We start from the raw sequence: 17,021 nt of genomic DNA on the forward strand, positions 1-17,021 counted from the left end.
TCAATTCCCCACTTGTGCCTCCTTGGCAGGGGCTGGACTGGATGTTCCCATAAGGTCCCTTCCAGCTCTACAGTTCTAAGATGATGATGATGATCCCAATGAAAAAGGCAGGAGAAAGTCCTGAGGAAGAACTTAAATGACTCAGAGAGATCCTGTTTCCAGCAGACACCCCCCCTTGACTTGACCCTACCCCTTCTGGTCCTTGGAAGAATTGTCTTCAACAAAACTGGTCCCTGGCATTTAAAAGGTTGGGGACCACTGCTCTAGACAATGTCTACTCGGGGCGGCTTACATGAATAAAAGCACAGCAATATAAACAATATAAAAATCATCTAGAACACCATTTTAACACTTATTTCTAAACAGCATATTACCAAGATGGCATAACTCAAACAAGAGAGATAGGGATCAGCTAGTTGACTGGAGGAAAGGCCTGCCTGAAGAGCCAAGTTTTCAAATGGCTTTTAAAAACACCCAGCGAGGGTGCCAGTCCAGTTTCAGTTGGAAGGGAGTTCCATAGCCGAGGGGCCACTGCCAAGAAGGCCCGGTTTCTTGTTTTTTTCCTTCCGGGCCTCTCTCAGCGTTAGGCCCCTCAACCGTCCCTGCTGGCTATGTCGGGTGATTCGGGTAGAGCTAGGTGGAAGAAGACGATCTGCCAAATATCGAGGCCCCAAACCGTTTAGGGCTTTGTACGTCATCGTTACCACTTTGAAATCAATGCGGAAATGGATGGGCAACCAGTGCAAGGCAGCCAGAGTGGGTGAGATATGCTGATATTTTCTCACCCCACTAAGAAGCCTGGCTGCCGCATTCTGGACCACCTGAAGTTTCCGCAACAATCTCAAAGGCAGCCCCATGTAGAGTGCATTACAATGGCCTAATCTCGAGATTACAAGCGCATGGACTAGAGTAGTGAGGGGGGCCCCCATCAAGATATGGTCACAGCTGGGCTATCCGCCATAGATGAAAGTAGGTGGAATGGACCATGGACGCCACCTGGGTTTCCATGGTAAGCACCCACAAAAACACTAAGGCAGGGACTCATCCACTCAAAAGACTGGATACAACAGGAGCTATATACTATATGTGGTCCAATGCAAAGAGGAGTGTTTGGAGCTCTACATTGGAGAAATCAAACAGTCACTAAACAGAAGACTAAACACTAAAATGGCCCAGCACAGGAGGGGCAATGGCTCAAGACTAGACATGGGGACGAATATAAAAATGAATCATAATATTAAAAGAATATTGCTGATTCACCAGATATTTGTTGTTTCATATTCTTGAGGTCCAGAGACCCTGACAATACAAAGCAATGAATATAACCCTTTTATATTAGTCCCTTTGTCTATCAGGCTTCCCCCATCTTCCTGGCACAAGAAGGTTGTGAAGACCGGGACTTTTTTTTAAGGTAGCAATAGCGATCGCAAAACAATGTTTAGATAGGGAAATTTCGCTTGACGATGATCCATTCCCTGCTTCGGGAACCGATTTTTCACTAGATAAGGATTCTAAAACAGCTGATTGGCGGCTCTAAAATGGCCACCCGCTGTGCAAAATGGCTCCCCGCTGTGCTTTAGGATGGATTCCTTGCTTTACAGGCACCAAAAATGGCCGCCCCTATGGAGGATCTTCGCTGGACCCTGAGGTATTTAGCCCATTAGAACTCATTGAACCGGTTTTCAATGCATTTCTATGGGCTTTTTCATTTCGCTTGACGAGGATTTCACTTAACAGCGATTTCAACGGAATGAATTATCCTCGTCAAGCGAGGCACCACCATATCATGCTGCCCTTTCATCCATCCCCAGAAAGATTAGGACTCCACCCACCAGAAAGACCACTGTTAACTACCATCAGTGACCCATGACAATAGGTGAAGAAGCACTGCAGAAGTGGGCTTATCCCTCACCCCCAGTCCTTTGTCCTTCTAATGAGCCTATTCACACCCAGGGGGAAGTGGAACCAACATGGAGGATATATCAGGGATCTCCTACCTACTCTCCTCAAACTTAAGCTGGCTAGAGTGCTTGTATAGACCAGATGGGCGGGATACAAATCAAATCAAATCAATCAATCAATCAATCAATAAGAAGCTACTTGGATAAGTAGGAAACATTTCAACCTAATAAGTCCAGTTGCCATGACTCAACTTTCAGATAATTCATAAGTTACTGCCTTTTTTAGTGGTGACTTCTCATTAATTAATTTACTTTCTGGGTAGAGGTATTTTGTAACCTCTTTAATTTAGTTTAAACTGTCCCTTAGCATATTTTTATTTGGAAGCAATGTTCCCTTTAAGGTGTGTGCCTATGTATGAATGATTCTGCTCCCCTCCGCACAGCCTTCATCCTCCTCTGTGCACCAACAGTGATCGTTTTTAGCTCATTTGGTTCAGGTCATAACGGAATGCATTGGGGGGAATTGCATGCCCACAGAGGCGAAGTTGCGCGTGCAAGGGCTATAGCCCTGCTTAGTGGAGCTGAAAATTAGAGGGAGCTTTGTTTGGAAATAATTTTAATGTTAATAATAATTTTAATTGCTTAATTCAGGTACCTTTTAATCTCCCTTTGGGCTGATGTTTCAATGTTATCCAGTTCCTTCACTTAAATGAAGGTGCGGGCAGCATTTAACTAGTTCCTGATTTAAATATTATTTTATTGTACCACTGTTCTCCAGTAGCTGCTTCCTCTTCAGGAAAGGGGCTTAGAGCTTCTGCAGGCACTAATTTAAAGCCAAAGCCCCGCCCCCTCAGACCAATTAATTACACTTGGCTAGATATCTGTAGATTCCCAGTGTGGATAGAGTGACTATCTAGGACTCTGGAAAACAGGGTTCAAAAACAGGGTTCACTTGGCCATGGAAACTCACTGGTGGAGTGGAACTGGTAATATCTTACTTGCCTTGAAAGCCCTATTAGGGTCACTATTAGTCGGTTCCAACATGACAGCACAGAACACACACACAGAGAAATAGTATAGTAGAAGAAAAATCAGAGAATAATGGGACCAGATTTAGAGAAAGATGTTTTCCAAGTAAAGGGCTAGGCTTGAAGTAAAGTGGTACAATATAGCAGAAAATTCTTGGGAGTCAAAGAGAGAAGGTGAAGGTCAAACTGTGAGAGTAATATTGTTTTGGCCAACCCAGCCTGTTAAATGAAATATTATGAACATATCTATAGCAGAAAGAGGCCCTGGTCAGGGAACACAGTTCATTTGCTGTGTGCTGTGCATACAAAAGGAGTTTTTAAAAAACTACCTCTAGGGAGATATAAGCCCCAAACAATATTGTGTTCTGGTATCATGCTATTCATTCTTCTCCGAAGAAGAAAATAAACTGATGAAGGGTGGGAGAAATACAAGCATGAATGAACAAAAAGAAGTACACATCTTGATCTTCAGTGTCCAAAAAGGAATGGGGTCAATACCTGCTTGAGAAGGGGGACAACCTTGTCCCAGATCATCTATCCAAATTTCCTGTGCAGTTCATAATTTAATGCAGCAGAAACAGCCAGCGGTAAACTCTGCACTCCTACATCCAGTATAAATGAAAGAATTATGTGTTGTCCTCAACCACATGTATGCAGTATGCCTCTAGAAACTCTCTTGAGAGCCAAGTATTATAAAGCCAGCTTCTCCAGATAGTGAACACAGGAGGAAAATTTGATGTATTGAGAGTGTACAGTTCCATTTTAACACTGGCACAAAGCAATTAATGCACTAGCTTTACTGCATGTGTACAGTGATAACATTTTTAGGCACCAAACTGCCCAAAAAGAATGGCTCTTCTATTCACCACCCCAACACTTGCCACAGGGGGGGCAATGGAACATCCTGAGTGAATACAGCTTTAGGCCTAGTCTCATAATCTCTTCAACGTAGCATCCAGGGATTCAAAGCATACTGTGTTCTGAAACTGCTACTCTGAATTACGAGTCAATTGAGAGATGATGAAATTACTTTCTTCCATTCAGGCAACTCAAGGAACAGATATTTTGCAAGAACATGCAGGTGCAGCATGAGAGAATTTAAACCCATGGCTTTGGAAACAGGGCATGCTTATTCTTTCTTTCATGGAAGGCTCCTTCCTCAAAACGTAAAGTACTGTTAACTAAAGGATACAGATAATAACAATAAGCTACTGGATGCAGTTGGAAAAACCTCCAGTTCTTTTAAGAGTTATGTACAAGGAAGTGAAGTATATTTTTACATTAAATCAGAAATTTATAAGGACAATTATAAGTTATATTTGTTGAATTCTACATCTTTTTCACAAGAGTACAAGTATTTAATGTAATCCTGAAAGAGGAAGAAATGTAAATAAGGTACAATAAATAATATAGCTGGGACCCAGACTTACCTAGAGATCTCAGGTTACAGCCAGAGTGGAAGCCCAATCCAGCATCAGCTGTGCAACTGGTCTGCCAACATGGTGGTTTTATATGGCTGACACTGGGGAAGCAGGCAGAGCGGCCATTGAGTGAGATCACTTCAGTGTAAGGCTATTGGTGGATCACATTCAGAGGGAGGGAAGCCTGTAGGATGGTGGATCTGAGTGGAAGAAATTTCACTCCAATTCACTCTCCTAACATAAGGCAGGGTGAGCATGGCTGCTTGGCCCATTCAGTTGCTCAGCAGCCTTTCCCTCCTGACTGTCCACTTTTCAAACTTTGCATAATGTTGTATGGTGTCATTAGAGAGTTTGGGTAATTGGTACAGTTTTCAGGATGACTTGGGGGTAATCTTGTTTTCCTCTGTCATAACTTTTTGGTGAATTGGGGTGGATTCAGGTGATCAGAGAATGGCCAGTGGGTCAGGGGAAACCCCTTAAGGGATGGCCTGGCATAACCTGAAGACCAGAAGCCTGGCCATGCCCCTGGGTGGCAGGGAGCTATGGAGTAGCGTAAGCCCACGTGGTCTCCAAGGGGTAACCATGATTTTTCACACATGGTTTCTCCATTCTGGCTTTATTTCTGTAAAATAAATAATGACACATGTAATATGTCATGGGTTGCTGTTCATTTGAGATTGTATTTACCTAATTTTCAGACTTACTAAGGACCAGATGATTTTTATTATGTCCTGATATGTGAAACCATAGAATTAAAAGAGGGTGTACTTTCTTTTTCACATCTGTATTTCTTGCCAGATCTACATCAAGTATAGAAGTGCTGAAATTTGACACATTGGTAATGTGACAGTGGTAGTCAAGGAAGTATTTATTTATCAACTATAAGTCATTAAAATACATTAAAATAAAATAATAAGCAGCAGGTGAGATAGTTAATTCTCCTTCATGGATTGCTGCCTTGTCGTGGCGAAGGGGCTTGAGTAACTCAGAGAAGCTATGGGCTATGCCGTGCAGGGACACCCAAGACGGACAGGACATAGTGGAGAGTTCCGACTAAACGCAATCCACCTGGAGTAGGAAATGGCAAGCCACTCCAGTATCTTTGCCAAGAACGCCCCATGATCAGAAACAAAAGGCTAAAAGATATGACGCTGGAAGATGGGCCCCTCAGGTCGGAAGGCGTCCAACATGCTACTGAGGAAGAGTGGAGGACAAGTACAAGTAGCTCCAGAGCTAATGAAGTGGTTGGGCCAAAGCCGAAAGGACGCTCAGCTGTGGACGTGCCTGGAAGTGAAAGGAAAATCCAATGCTGCAAAGAAAAATACTGCATAGGAACCTGGAATGTAAGATCTATGAACGTTGGGAAGCTGGAGGTGGTCAAACAGGAGATGGCAAGAATAAACATCGACATCCTGGGCATCAGTGAACTAAAATGAACAGGAATGGGCGAATTCAGCTCAGATGATTATCATATCTACTATTGTGGGCAAGAATCCCGTAGAAGGAATGGAGTAGCCCTTATAGTCAACAAAAGAGTGGGAAAAGCTGTAATGGGATACAATCTCAAAAATGATAGAATGATGTCAATACGAATCCAAGGCAGACCATTCAACATCACAATAATCCTAGTTTATGCACCAACCAACATTGCTGAGGAGACTGAAATTGAACAATTCTACGAAGATTTACAACACCTTCTAGAACTGACACCAAAGAAAGATGTTCTTCTCATTCTAGGGGACTGGAATGCTAAAGTAGGGAGCCAAGAGATAAAAGGAACAACAGGGAAGTTTGGCCTTGGAGTTCAGAACGAAGCAGGACAAAGGCTAATAGAGTTTTCTCAAGAGAATAAGCTGGTCATCACAAACACTCTTTTCCAACAACACAAGAGGCGACTCTATACATGGAAATCACCAGATGGGCAATATCGAAATCAGATTGATTATATTCTCTGCAGCCAAAGATGGAGAAGCTCTATACAGTCAGCAAAAACAAGACCTGGAGCTGACTGCGGTTCTGATCATCAGCTTCTCATAGCAAAATTCAAGCTTAGACTGAAGAGATTAGGAAAAACCACTGGGCCACTCAGGTATAATCTAAACCAAATCCCTTATGAATACACAGTGGAAGTAAAGAACAGATTTAAGGAACTAGATTTGGTGGACAGAGTGCCTGAAGAACTTTGGATAGAGGCTCGTAACATTGTCCAGGAGGCAGCAACGAAAACCATCCCAAAGAAAAGGAAATGCAAGAAAGCAAAGTGGCTGTCCAACGAGGCCTTAGAAATAGCAGAGAGGAGAAGGGAAGCAAAATGCAAGGGAGATAGGGAAAGTTACAGAAACTTGAATGCAGACTTCCAAAGAATAGCAAGGAGAGACAAGAGGGCCTTCTTAAATGAACAATGCAAAGAAATAGAGGAAGATAACAGAAAAGGAAAGACCAGAGATCTGTTCAGGAAAATTGGACATATTAGAAGAACATTTTGCGCAAAGATGAACATGATAAAAGACAAAAATGGGAGGGACCTAACAGAAGCAGAAGACGTCAAGAAGAGGTGGCAAGAATACACAGAGGAATTATATCAGAAAGATTTGGCTATCCCGGACAACCCAGACAATGTAGTTGCTGACCTTGAGCCAGACATCCTGGAGAGCGAAGTCAAGTGGGCCTTAGAAAGCCTGGCTAACAACAAGGCCAGTGGAGGTGATGGCATTCCAGTTGAACTATTTAAAATCTTGAAAGATGATGCTGTTAAGGTGCTACATTCAATATGCCAGCAAGTTTGGAAAACTCAACAGTGGCCAGAGGATTGGAAAAGATCAGTCTACATCCCAATCCCAAAGAAAGGCAGTGCCAAAGAATGCTACAACTACCGTACAATTGCACTCATTTCACACGCTAGCAAGGTTATGCTCAAAATCCTACAAGGTAGGCTTCAGCAGTATGTGGACCGAGAACTCCCAGAAGTACAAGCTGGATTCCAAAGAGGCAGAGGAACTCGAGACCAAATTGCTAACTTGCGCTGGATTATGGAGAAAGCCAGAGAGTTCAAGAAAAATATCTACTTCTGCTTCATTGACTATGCGAAAGCCTTTGACTGTGTGGACCACAGAAAACTATGGCAAGTTCTTAAAGAAATGGGAGTGCCTGACCACTTTATCTGTCTCCTGAGAAACCTATATGTGGGACAGGAAGCAACAGTTAGAACTGGTCATGGAACAACTGAGTGGTTCAAAATTGGGAAAGGAGTACGGCAAGGCTGTATATTGTCCCCCAGCTTATTTAACTTATATGCAGAATACATCATGCGGAAGGCTGGACTGGAAGAAATCCAAGCCGGAATTAAGATTGCCGGAAGAAATATCAACAACCTCCGATATGCAGATGATACCACTTTGATGGCAGAAAGTGAGGAGGAATTAAAGAACCTTGTAATGAGAGTGAAAGAGGAGAGTGCAAAAAACGGTCTGAAACTCAACATCAAAAAAACTAAGATCATGGCCACTGGTCCCATCACCTCCTGGGAAATAGAAGGGGAAGATATGGAGGCAGTGTCAAATTTTATCTTCCTGGGCTCCATGATCACTGCAGATGGAGACAGCAGCCCTGAAATTAAAAGGCGCCTTCTTCTTGGGAGGAAAGCGATGACAAATCTTGACAGCATCTTGAAAAGCAAAAGTCCGAATAGTCAAAGCTATGGTTTTTCCTGTCATGATGTATGGAAGTGAGAGCTGGACCATAAAGAAAGCAGACCGCCGAAGAATTGATGCCTTTGAATTGTGGTGCTGGAGGAGGCTCTTGAGAATCCCCTGGACTGCAAGGAGAACAAACCTATCAGTTCTAAAGGAAATCAACCCTGAATGCTCACTTGAAGGACAGATCCTGAAGCTGAGGCTCCAGTACTTTGGCCATCTCATGAGAAGAAAAGAGTCCTTGGAAAAAACCTTGATGTTAGGAAGGTGTGATGGCAAGAGGAGAAGGGGACGACCGAGGATGAGATGGCTGGACAGTGTCTGCGAAGCAACCAACATGAACCTGACACAACTCCGGGAGGCAGTAGAAGACAGGAGGGCCTGGCGTGCTCTGGTCCATGGGGTCACGAAGAGTCGGACACGACTAAACGACTAAACACACACGAGATAGTTAATTAAAAAGAAAATACAATAAGGCATATGGTAATGTGACAGATTACAGTGATGTCTCACAAGACGAATTTAATTCATTCCACACTTAATGTTGTCTTGTGAAAAATTCGTCTTGCGAAACGCGTTTTCCCATAGGAATGCATTGAAATCTAATTAATGCGTTCCTATGGGCAAAAAAGGTCAGAACAAACTCAAATTTGGTTTACAAAGGGTTTGTTAAGTGCTCTTTAAAGCCATACATATTGTGCAGATGATTTTAAAATTTTCATTCAAACAACTAACTTTTTTAACGTCATAGAAAAACATTTAAAAATCAGCAAACATGAGGCAGGAACAAAAAACGGAAAACATTTGTCTTGCGAAGGACGGCCATAGGAACATTTGTCTTGCGAGTCATCAAACACACACACACCCTTGCCAAAACCATTTGTCTTGCGAGTTTTTGTCCTGTGAGGCATTTGTCTTGCGAGGCACCACACTATAACACTAGACTTCATGGAATAGCTATGCTTACATTTGATACAATTCTACAAGGAAATTGGTCATGTAACAACATTTGGGAACTTTAGAACCCAGAGTAATTATGTGATTGTTCCCTTTTTGGAATTAAGCTGTTTGTGGTTGCTTCCAGCTGCAGTAAGTTTTTGTACTGTCCATCAGCTAGTAATTTAGATCAAAGAGAAGCCACTGAATTACAGACATCCTTCTCAGACACTGGCAAACACACAGAAGTATAGGATGCCAAGGCCCAAATCAATGCTGCTATTTGTGATCTATTCTAGCTTCCTGAGAACACAAAAATACACTTCAGTACATCAGGCTTATAGCCAAAGTGTATCATAATGATGACAAAGAATTTCCCCTTAGTAAAGCAAACAGTTAAACCTCTAAAATATTTTGCTTCCTACTGATAACGTTTTATACAATGAATAAATAATCATATTATTTTATTATAATTACTTCAGTGCAGTACTTGATAAGATAAGCTCAATTTAGATATCACTCCACATCATGTTTTTTGCTAATCATAGTACAAAAACAGACCAAATATATGTCAGAGGAACCATGAGCTGCAGACGTTTGTATGCTTTCATTGTTCATTCTGTCTGCTGCTGAAACCGACTCCATGGTACAACAACTTCTAAAAATACAGCAACAACCATAACTCTGCTTTCCTCTTACCAGCATCATCTCAAATGAGGGCATATCCCCTGAACGTCTGGGTGAGGCAGCTCCCTTTCTCAGTCCCCAAGCCTCCCCCAACACAATCTGCACTTAACACAAATCATGGAATGCAAATCTATTTCTAACCATACTGTTTGTTTCATTTCCAGAATGTGGTCCATCTTTTTAAGAAGTTGCTATTCCCGTAAGTTAAATATTAAGGAACTACCTCAAGTCATAATCTAACATTATTTTACCATTCTAAGAACAGAATGTGGAAAATTGATACAAACAGGCAGGGAACAATCTAGGACATTATTTGGTCTGGCTGTAAACTTACTGAATGTGGATCATTATATAGCCAAGATGGCAGCATTCACACAAAAGAGGGAAGTTATCAGCAATATAAAGACAACATATGGAAATATTTTTAAAACGTTAGGAGAAAAACAAGTTGTGTCAAAGCCAGCTCAGAGAAGACTAAGCATGTTCAGTGGGTATAGAATACTGAATGAATGATGGGACAAAACCAGAAAACCACAAGAGAAGTGGGATGGGACGAAAGAAGGTATGACTAGATAGCTTGAACAAGAGCACTCCCCAGGCCTACATTTTAATTCATAATAATGGTTGCCAATCTGTCTGATGTTTGCTCAGCATATGCATACACTGAACTCACTCATGACTCACTTCACACAATGCCATAGTGAAATGTGGGCCTATGATCCACCGCTTGGCTGTCAGTTTTTAACAGTCTTCAGTTTTCTGGGGGAAAAGAACAGGTTACTTACCTGTAAACATGGTTCTTTAAGTGGATTCTCTATGAATACACACTGATGGGTTAAACAGCGCCTGCGCTGGTTCCTCTCGGAATTTTCCAGAGCTATGAGGGAAAAGATACAATGTTTGAGTTGCCCTGCACTGCGCAAATGCAGCCCGCCAAAAATCCCCAGTTCCATGTGCCCGCACATAGAGAGAGTTGGAACTCAATCAACAGTGACGGACAGGTGGGGAGGTTGGGCGGGTCGTGTGTATTCATAGAGAATCCACTTAAAGAACCATGTTTACAGGTAAGTAACCTGTTCTTCTTTAACGTGGTTCTCTATGAATCCACACTGATGGGTGACTACCAAGCTACTTACAGGATGGTGGGCCGTCACTGCAGCAGTGATGTAAGGATAGCCCTCCCGAATCTGGTCTCATTCTTGGCCCTGAGGTCCAGTCTGTAGTGCTTGATGAATGTGGATACACTGGACCAGGTAGCTGCTCTACATATATCGGGGATGTCTACCCCACGCAGCAGGGCCGTGGATGTAGCAACAGCTCGTGTGGAATGAGCACGCAGGTTTTCAGGGAGAGGTTTGTGCTGCAACTCATAGGCCAACGAAATGGTGGAAACCAACCATCTGGACAGGGTCGACGTCGAAGCAGCAGTCCCTTTACGTTGGCCATAGTAACACAAGAACAGTCTCTGGACTTTCCTGAAGTCCTTGGTCCTTGAGATATAAAAGGACAACGCACGACGAACGTCTAAACAGTGGAGTGTGCGTTCAACATCCAAAGAGGGTTCGGAAAAAAGAGTAGGCAGCAACAGAGGTTGGTTGACATGAAAGTCTGAGACCACCTTGGGGAGGAAAGAAATATCTGGGTGTAACACCACCTTGTCCTTGAAAAATTGGAGGTAAGGGGAATCAGCCCGGAGAGCCGCCAATTCACTAGCCCTACGGGCAGAAGTGATGGCCACAAGAAACAAAGTTTTGAGGGACAAAAACTTCAGGTCACAGGTAGCCATTGGCTCAAAGGGGGGACGAACCAGTGAGTGTAGTACTGTCTGTAAAGACCACTGAGGTAATGGTCTTCGCACAGGGGGTCTCATGTTGGTCAGACCTCTGAAGAAAGCTTTCACCGTTGGATGGGAAAACCATCTGGAGGATTGAGATCCCTTGGGTTGGAAAGTTACAATGGCTGAGGTGTATACCTTTAAGGTAGACTTAGATAAACCAAGATCGAATAGGTGTCTGAGATACAGTAGCAATGTAGATAAAGAGACGGGAGATGCTTGTAAACCCCGCTCCGCAGCGAATTTGAGAAAGCCTTGCCACTTGTGTTGATAGAGGCGAATGGTAGAAGGCTTTCTTGCCTTGTCAAGAACTTCCATTATTGACGGGATATCCTCCACGCTGTCAATTGGAGGGAGTCGAGGTCGGGATGGAAGATCGACCCCGAGTCCTGAGTTATTAGGTGAGGAATGAGAGGAAGCTTGATCTTGTCGATTGCTGTCTGCAGAAGTAGAGAGAACCAAGGTTGTCTGGGCCACCAAGGTGCAATCAAGATTGCTTCTGCTTGCAACTGGAGGGCTCTGACTACTGACCTCTGAACCAATGGAATGGGAGGAAACAGGTAGAGAAGGCCCTTGTGCCAAGGGATCATGAAAGCATCTCCCAATGATCCTGGGCCCCGTCCTGCCCTGGACGCGTAGCGGAGACACTTCTTGTTGGAGTGCTTGGCGAACATGTCGATTGTCGGAGTTCCCCACCTGTGGCAGAGTTCCTGAAAGATCTCTGAGTCCAGTTCCCATTCGTGACTTTGAGTGGGACGGCGACTGAGCTCGTCTGCAACGATGTTGTCTGTGGTGGCTATGTGGATGGCTACCGGGTAGATTTGCTCCTGGTAGCACCACTCCCAGAGATGTATTGACAGGAACAAAAGGGACTTTGATCTTGTTCCTCCCTGCTTGTTCACATAAAACATCGCTGTGGTGTTGTCTGTGACGAGCTGAATCGCCCTGCCTCTCACTAAAGGTAGGAAGGACCTCAAAGCCTTTATGATGGCTAGCAGCTCCAGGTGGTTGATGTGCAAGCCCTTCTCCTGAGGGGACCACAGGGCGTTGATCTGATGCCCCTGGCAATGGGCGCCCCATCCGAGTGGACTCGCGTCCGTAGTGACTTGAGTTGTCAAATGAAGAGGACGGAAGGGACGTCCCACCAAGAGGTGAGGTGGGAAAGTCCACCACTGAAGCTGTTGTGCCAGCTCCGGGGTGACAGTAAGAAGCTTGTTTGGACTGTCGAGGAGTGGATCGAAGAGGGACAGCAGCCAGATTTGAAGTGAACGCATCTTGAGGCGAGCATGGGACAAGGTCGCCGTTGTAGAAGCCATGAGGCCTAGCAGATGTTGCGCAAGGCTTGCTTTTACTCTTGTCCTTGGCCTGAATTTCCTGATGGCTTTGTGTAACTTTCGGATGCGTTCTGGAGGCATGAACATCCGAGCGTGCACTGAGTCTAGCCTCGCTCCGATGTAGTCCACCACCTGAGATGGGTTCAGCTTGGACTTTTCGTGATTCACGGTAAGACCTAGTGATTGTAACGTCTGGAGAACATACTGAGTGTCCTCTAAGGCCTGATGTTTTGAGGTCGAGACAATCAGCCAGTCGTCGATGTAGGGAAACACCTGGATCCCCTGGAGGCGCAGGTATGCTGCCACGGGAGCCATGCACTTGGTGAAAGTCCTGGGTGCTGTGGAAAGGCCGAAGGGTAAGGCCAGAAACTGAAAAATGGTGTTGTTGAAGAGTAGACGCAGATATTTCCTGTGGCTCTTGTGTATGGTGACATGGAAATATGCGTCTTTTAGATCCAGGACCACAAACCAGTCTCCTTGCCTCAGAAGATGGAGAATGGACTCTAAAGTCACCATCTTGAACTTGCGTGGTTTGAGAAACTTGTTGAGGCTTCTCAGATCGAGGATGGGACGGAGTCCCCCGTCCTTCTTTGGTACCAGAAAGTATCGGGAGTAAAAACCGTCGAGGACATCCTCTGATGACACCTTCTGGATGGCCCCTTTCTGAAGGAGAGTCAGGATTTCCTCCTCTAGGATTGGATCGAATGATGTAGGGTTGACCTGTCCTAGAGGAGGCAACCTTATAAACTCCAGGCGGTAACCGGAGGTGATAATGTTGAGAACCCAGATGTCGTTGGTGATGAGAGTCCAGTTGTGAAGGTAAGGAGAGAGGCGGGTGGTGTGGGAGGGTGACGGTGGAATGGCCAGGGAGTCAAAGGTACTGTTTCTGTTTTCTTCCAGGTGCTTTGAAGGACTGCCTCTTACGGGACGGTTGGGGTCTGAAAGCAGCAGATGAAGAGGAAGAGGCTTGAGGTGGACGTTGGGAAGAATTGCCTCCATAAGGACGGTAAGTACTGGTGGAAGGCTGTTGGTAAGACTGGGTGGTGTACTTTGGACGCCACTGAGGTTTGGATTGTCTAGGTGGAGGTTGGACAGAATAGGATTTGGCTGTTTTCTTACTTTTATGTAAGTTTTCCAGGTTCTCATCAGTATTCTGGCTGAAGAGGCCTGTGGCATCAAAAGGTAGATTTTCTACTCTAGTCTTAATGTCCTCAACAATGTTGGCTGAGCGCAGCCAAGCATGCCTTCTCAGAGTGATAAGGGAAGCAAAATTCTTGGACGTGGCCTCTGCTACATGGCGGGCGGCTAGTCGTTGGTATTTAGATACCGTGAGAGCTTCCGCATGAGTATCCAGACAGAGCTGTCTAATGTCGTCTGGAGCCATTTGAAGGGCTGGAAGAACCCTGGACCAAAGTTGTTTTTGGTAGGCACCCATAGCCACTAAATAATTCACTGCACGCAGGGTAAATGTGGTCATAGAGTACATTCGACGTGCCAGAATCTCTAACTTCCTGCCCTCCTTGTTGGTTGGGGTAGGATGACCTTTTGCAGGAGTCTTAGTGGAGCTAGACTCCACTATTAAAGAGTTGGGTGCAGGATGCATGACCAGGAAAGAGGTGTTGTCACCATGGATCCTATAGAGATTCTCGGTTCTTTTCGAAATCGAGGTAGCATTGGCCGGGTGGTCCCAGAATTCCTTAATAAGATCCATCAGTTCAGGTATGAAAGACAAACTGACTGGATGCGTTCGCTCGGCCTCGATATCCCCGAAGATGAGATTTTCTTCTCTTCTTGGGGACTGTTCAATTGCAAGCTTCAAAGCCTGCGCCATGCGGCCAACCATTTGGGTGTAGGAAGAAAAATCTTCCGAAGGAGAGGATGGCTTTAAGTTCGCTGCCTCTGGGGGCAAAGGTTCCCCCGGGATCGGAACTTCCAAGGACACCTCCGACTCGGTGTCGTCTTCCGCACCGGAAGATTCCTCTCCGGGATGCTCTTCCTCTGAGTGGTATGGAGAGGATGGAGGACGAGGTACTTTCGGCCCCGAAGGTGTCTTTTTCGGGGCCGGAGGACACTCCTCTGCAGGTCGTCGAGGTGGCGCGACAGGCGGTGCAGTCGGGGCATCCGTCGGCGCCGTAGGCTTACCGGAGCCCGTTTCCGAAGGTCTATTCGGGGACGGGGTTCGACGCGGAGAACGTGACCGAGAGGATGAGGAATAGGAGTACTTAGATCTCTTTCTCCTATGTCTCCTATCTCTTGAGGTAGAAGAGGACTCGGTAGAAGAATCCCTTCTTCGCCGTCTCCGGTGGGACCTCTTCCGACCCCGACTGTATTCTGAGTCGGACGGTGAGGAGTCCCTTCGGCGTCGGTGGCCTCGACGGTGCCTGCGTCGATGACGGGGTTTTTTCGGCAATGGTTCGTCGTCGGCAGAGTGTGAAGCTGGACGCCGAGGGACTGGATCTTCGACTGGCTTGGTAGGTCGACCCCGTGGGGGGGGAGAAGATGCCGATCGACCCGACTCCGAAAGGAGTGAAGGAGATCGGGTGGTACGCCCGGTAAGTATTGGGCTGAGCGGCATGCTTTCGGCGCCGGCAACGAGCTTGTCGAGCTGGCTAACCGTAGGCGATTTTCCCAAATCCACCGGAGGCGGTTGGCGAGGTGGAATGGGGGCGCCTAAGTCGGAGACCGAGTCTCGGTCCCGAGAAGAGTCCTCAAGAAATGGAGAAGGGACCGAAGCCGAGACAGGTGGGACGACCAGGGTAATCTCCTTGGTCTTCGCCTTAGCCTTCGACGCCGCCTTGGACGGACCCTTCTTCTTTGTCGGTGCCGAAGTTGAAGAAGAAGGAACATCAGAGGAAGACTTCTTTCCAGTAGGCAATTTCTTAGATTTCGCTTTGGAAACCTTCGTGGACACCTCCTTGGATGTCGAAGGAGGGGAAGAGGAGACCAAAGTGACCGATGAACGAACGGTGGAGACCGACTGAACGGATTCCATATCTGACGGTTGTGAAGCTGAGAGAGTACGGTTCCAGAGAAAATACTTGAGGCGTTGCTGACGAGATTTTAGGGTCGCCTTGGTGAATTCCCTGCAATGCTTGCAAGTGGTGGGCGAATGGGTCTCGCCCAGACAGAAAAGACAGAGGGAATGATGGTCCTGGAAGGGGAGCTTCCCGGAGCAAGCAGAACAGCGGCGGAAAGGTCCCTTTTTCGCTGACATAAGCCAAGCGGTGAACGAACGGTAGAGAAAGTCAGTAATTGAAGAAATCCTGCTGGCGCGTGGCGCCTCAGCAGGAGGTAATAGGCCTCAATCAGGATCAAGCGGGAAGTGAAAGTACTTGCAAGAAGCACGCCAGAGGCAAGGGAAGGTCAGCCGGTCCGAATTCAGGGCAACGGAGATGCGGATAGACGATAGGCAAGCCAGGTCAAGTCCAAAAAATCCGAAAATAGCGAAAGGAGAGTAAAATCTCAAGAGCTCTAACCGAGAGGTTCCAACTCCGCGGGCGGATAAATGGAACTGGGGATTTTTGGCGGGCTGCACTTGCGCAGTGCAGGGCAACTCAAACATTGTATCTTTTCCCTCATAGCTCTGGAAAATTCCGAGAGGAACCAGCGCAGGCGCTGTTTAACCCATCAGTGTGGATTCATAGAGAACCACGTTAAAGAACTAACTGGAACTAACTGGAGCAGGTGACTGTTTGCTCTAGCTGGAATGAGCTCTCAGAGTGGCTAAAGGACAAAGGGTTCAGATACATTTTCAAATGTGCCCATGGTACTCTCTCTAACTTAACCGCATTTTATTGCCTTAACCTACAACATCTAAATCTCAGGCAGTCCTCTCCACAATAGATTTTTCAGTGGTATACTCTTTTTCTTTTGCCATTATTCTGCTTTTCCACTGGAACTGTGCATTATAAAAGCATGTTATTTCTAAATTACTGTCTGTAATAAGCTCTTGATGCACATAAGCACATGCAGCACACACATTTCCACTTAAAGAACATTTGCATTCCATTCTTATCATCGACTTAATCTCCGGAAATACAGGACTTCACACATGCCACTTCCTTCACTACAGCTATCAAAGAGCACCCTTAACAGGAAATCCTGCTTGTTCTTCGAAACACACAGAAATGGAAGATTGGAAATATTTTACCTGATTCATTATCAGGCATGCTTATTCAGTAAATGTCT

At 45.5% G+C, this 17,021-nt stretch overlaps 2 protein-coding genes across 4 annotated transcripts in view; both read right to left on the reverse strand.

Moving 5' to 3' along the window:
* Positions 1-17,021, reverse strand: part of BMPER (BMP binding endothelial regulator) — a 240,960-nt gene that overhangs the window by 121,780 nt on the left and 102,159 nt on the right. The window lies entirely within an intron of this gene.
* LOC144583550 (uncharacterized) lies at positions 10,351-16,492 on the reverse strand. The gene is made up of 2 exons (XM_078377489.1): positions 10,802-16,492; positions 10,351-10,542 (listed from the first exon to the last, which is right to left on the reverse strand). The coding sequence occupies exon 1, from the start codon at positions 16,045-16,047 to the stop codon at positions 13,705-13,707; it is 2,343 nt and encodes a 780-aa protein (XP_078233615.1). The 5' UTR covers positions 16,048-16,492; the 3' UTR covers positions 10,351-10,542; positions 10,802-13,704.

This window comes from Pogona vitticeps, chromosome 6 (genome assembly GCF_051106095.1).
Source record: "Pogona vitticeps strain Pit_001003342236 chromosome 6, PviZW2.1, whole genome shotgun sequence".
Lineage (NCBI taxonomy): Eukaryota > Metazoa > Chordata > Lepidosauria > Squamata > Agamidae > Pogona > Pogona vitticeps.

Bases quoted from the DNA above. Each gene is read 5' to 3' on its own strand.
- LOC144583550 (XM_078377489.1), bottom strand. From the start codon at position 16,047: ATGTCAGCGAAAAAGGGACCTTTCCGCCGCTGTTCTGCTTGCTCCGGG.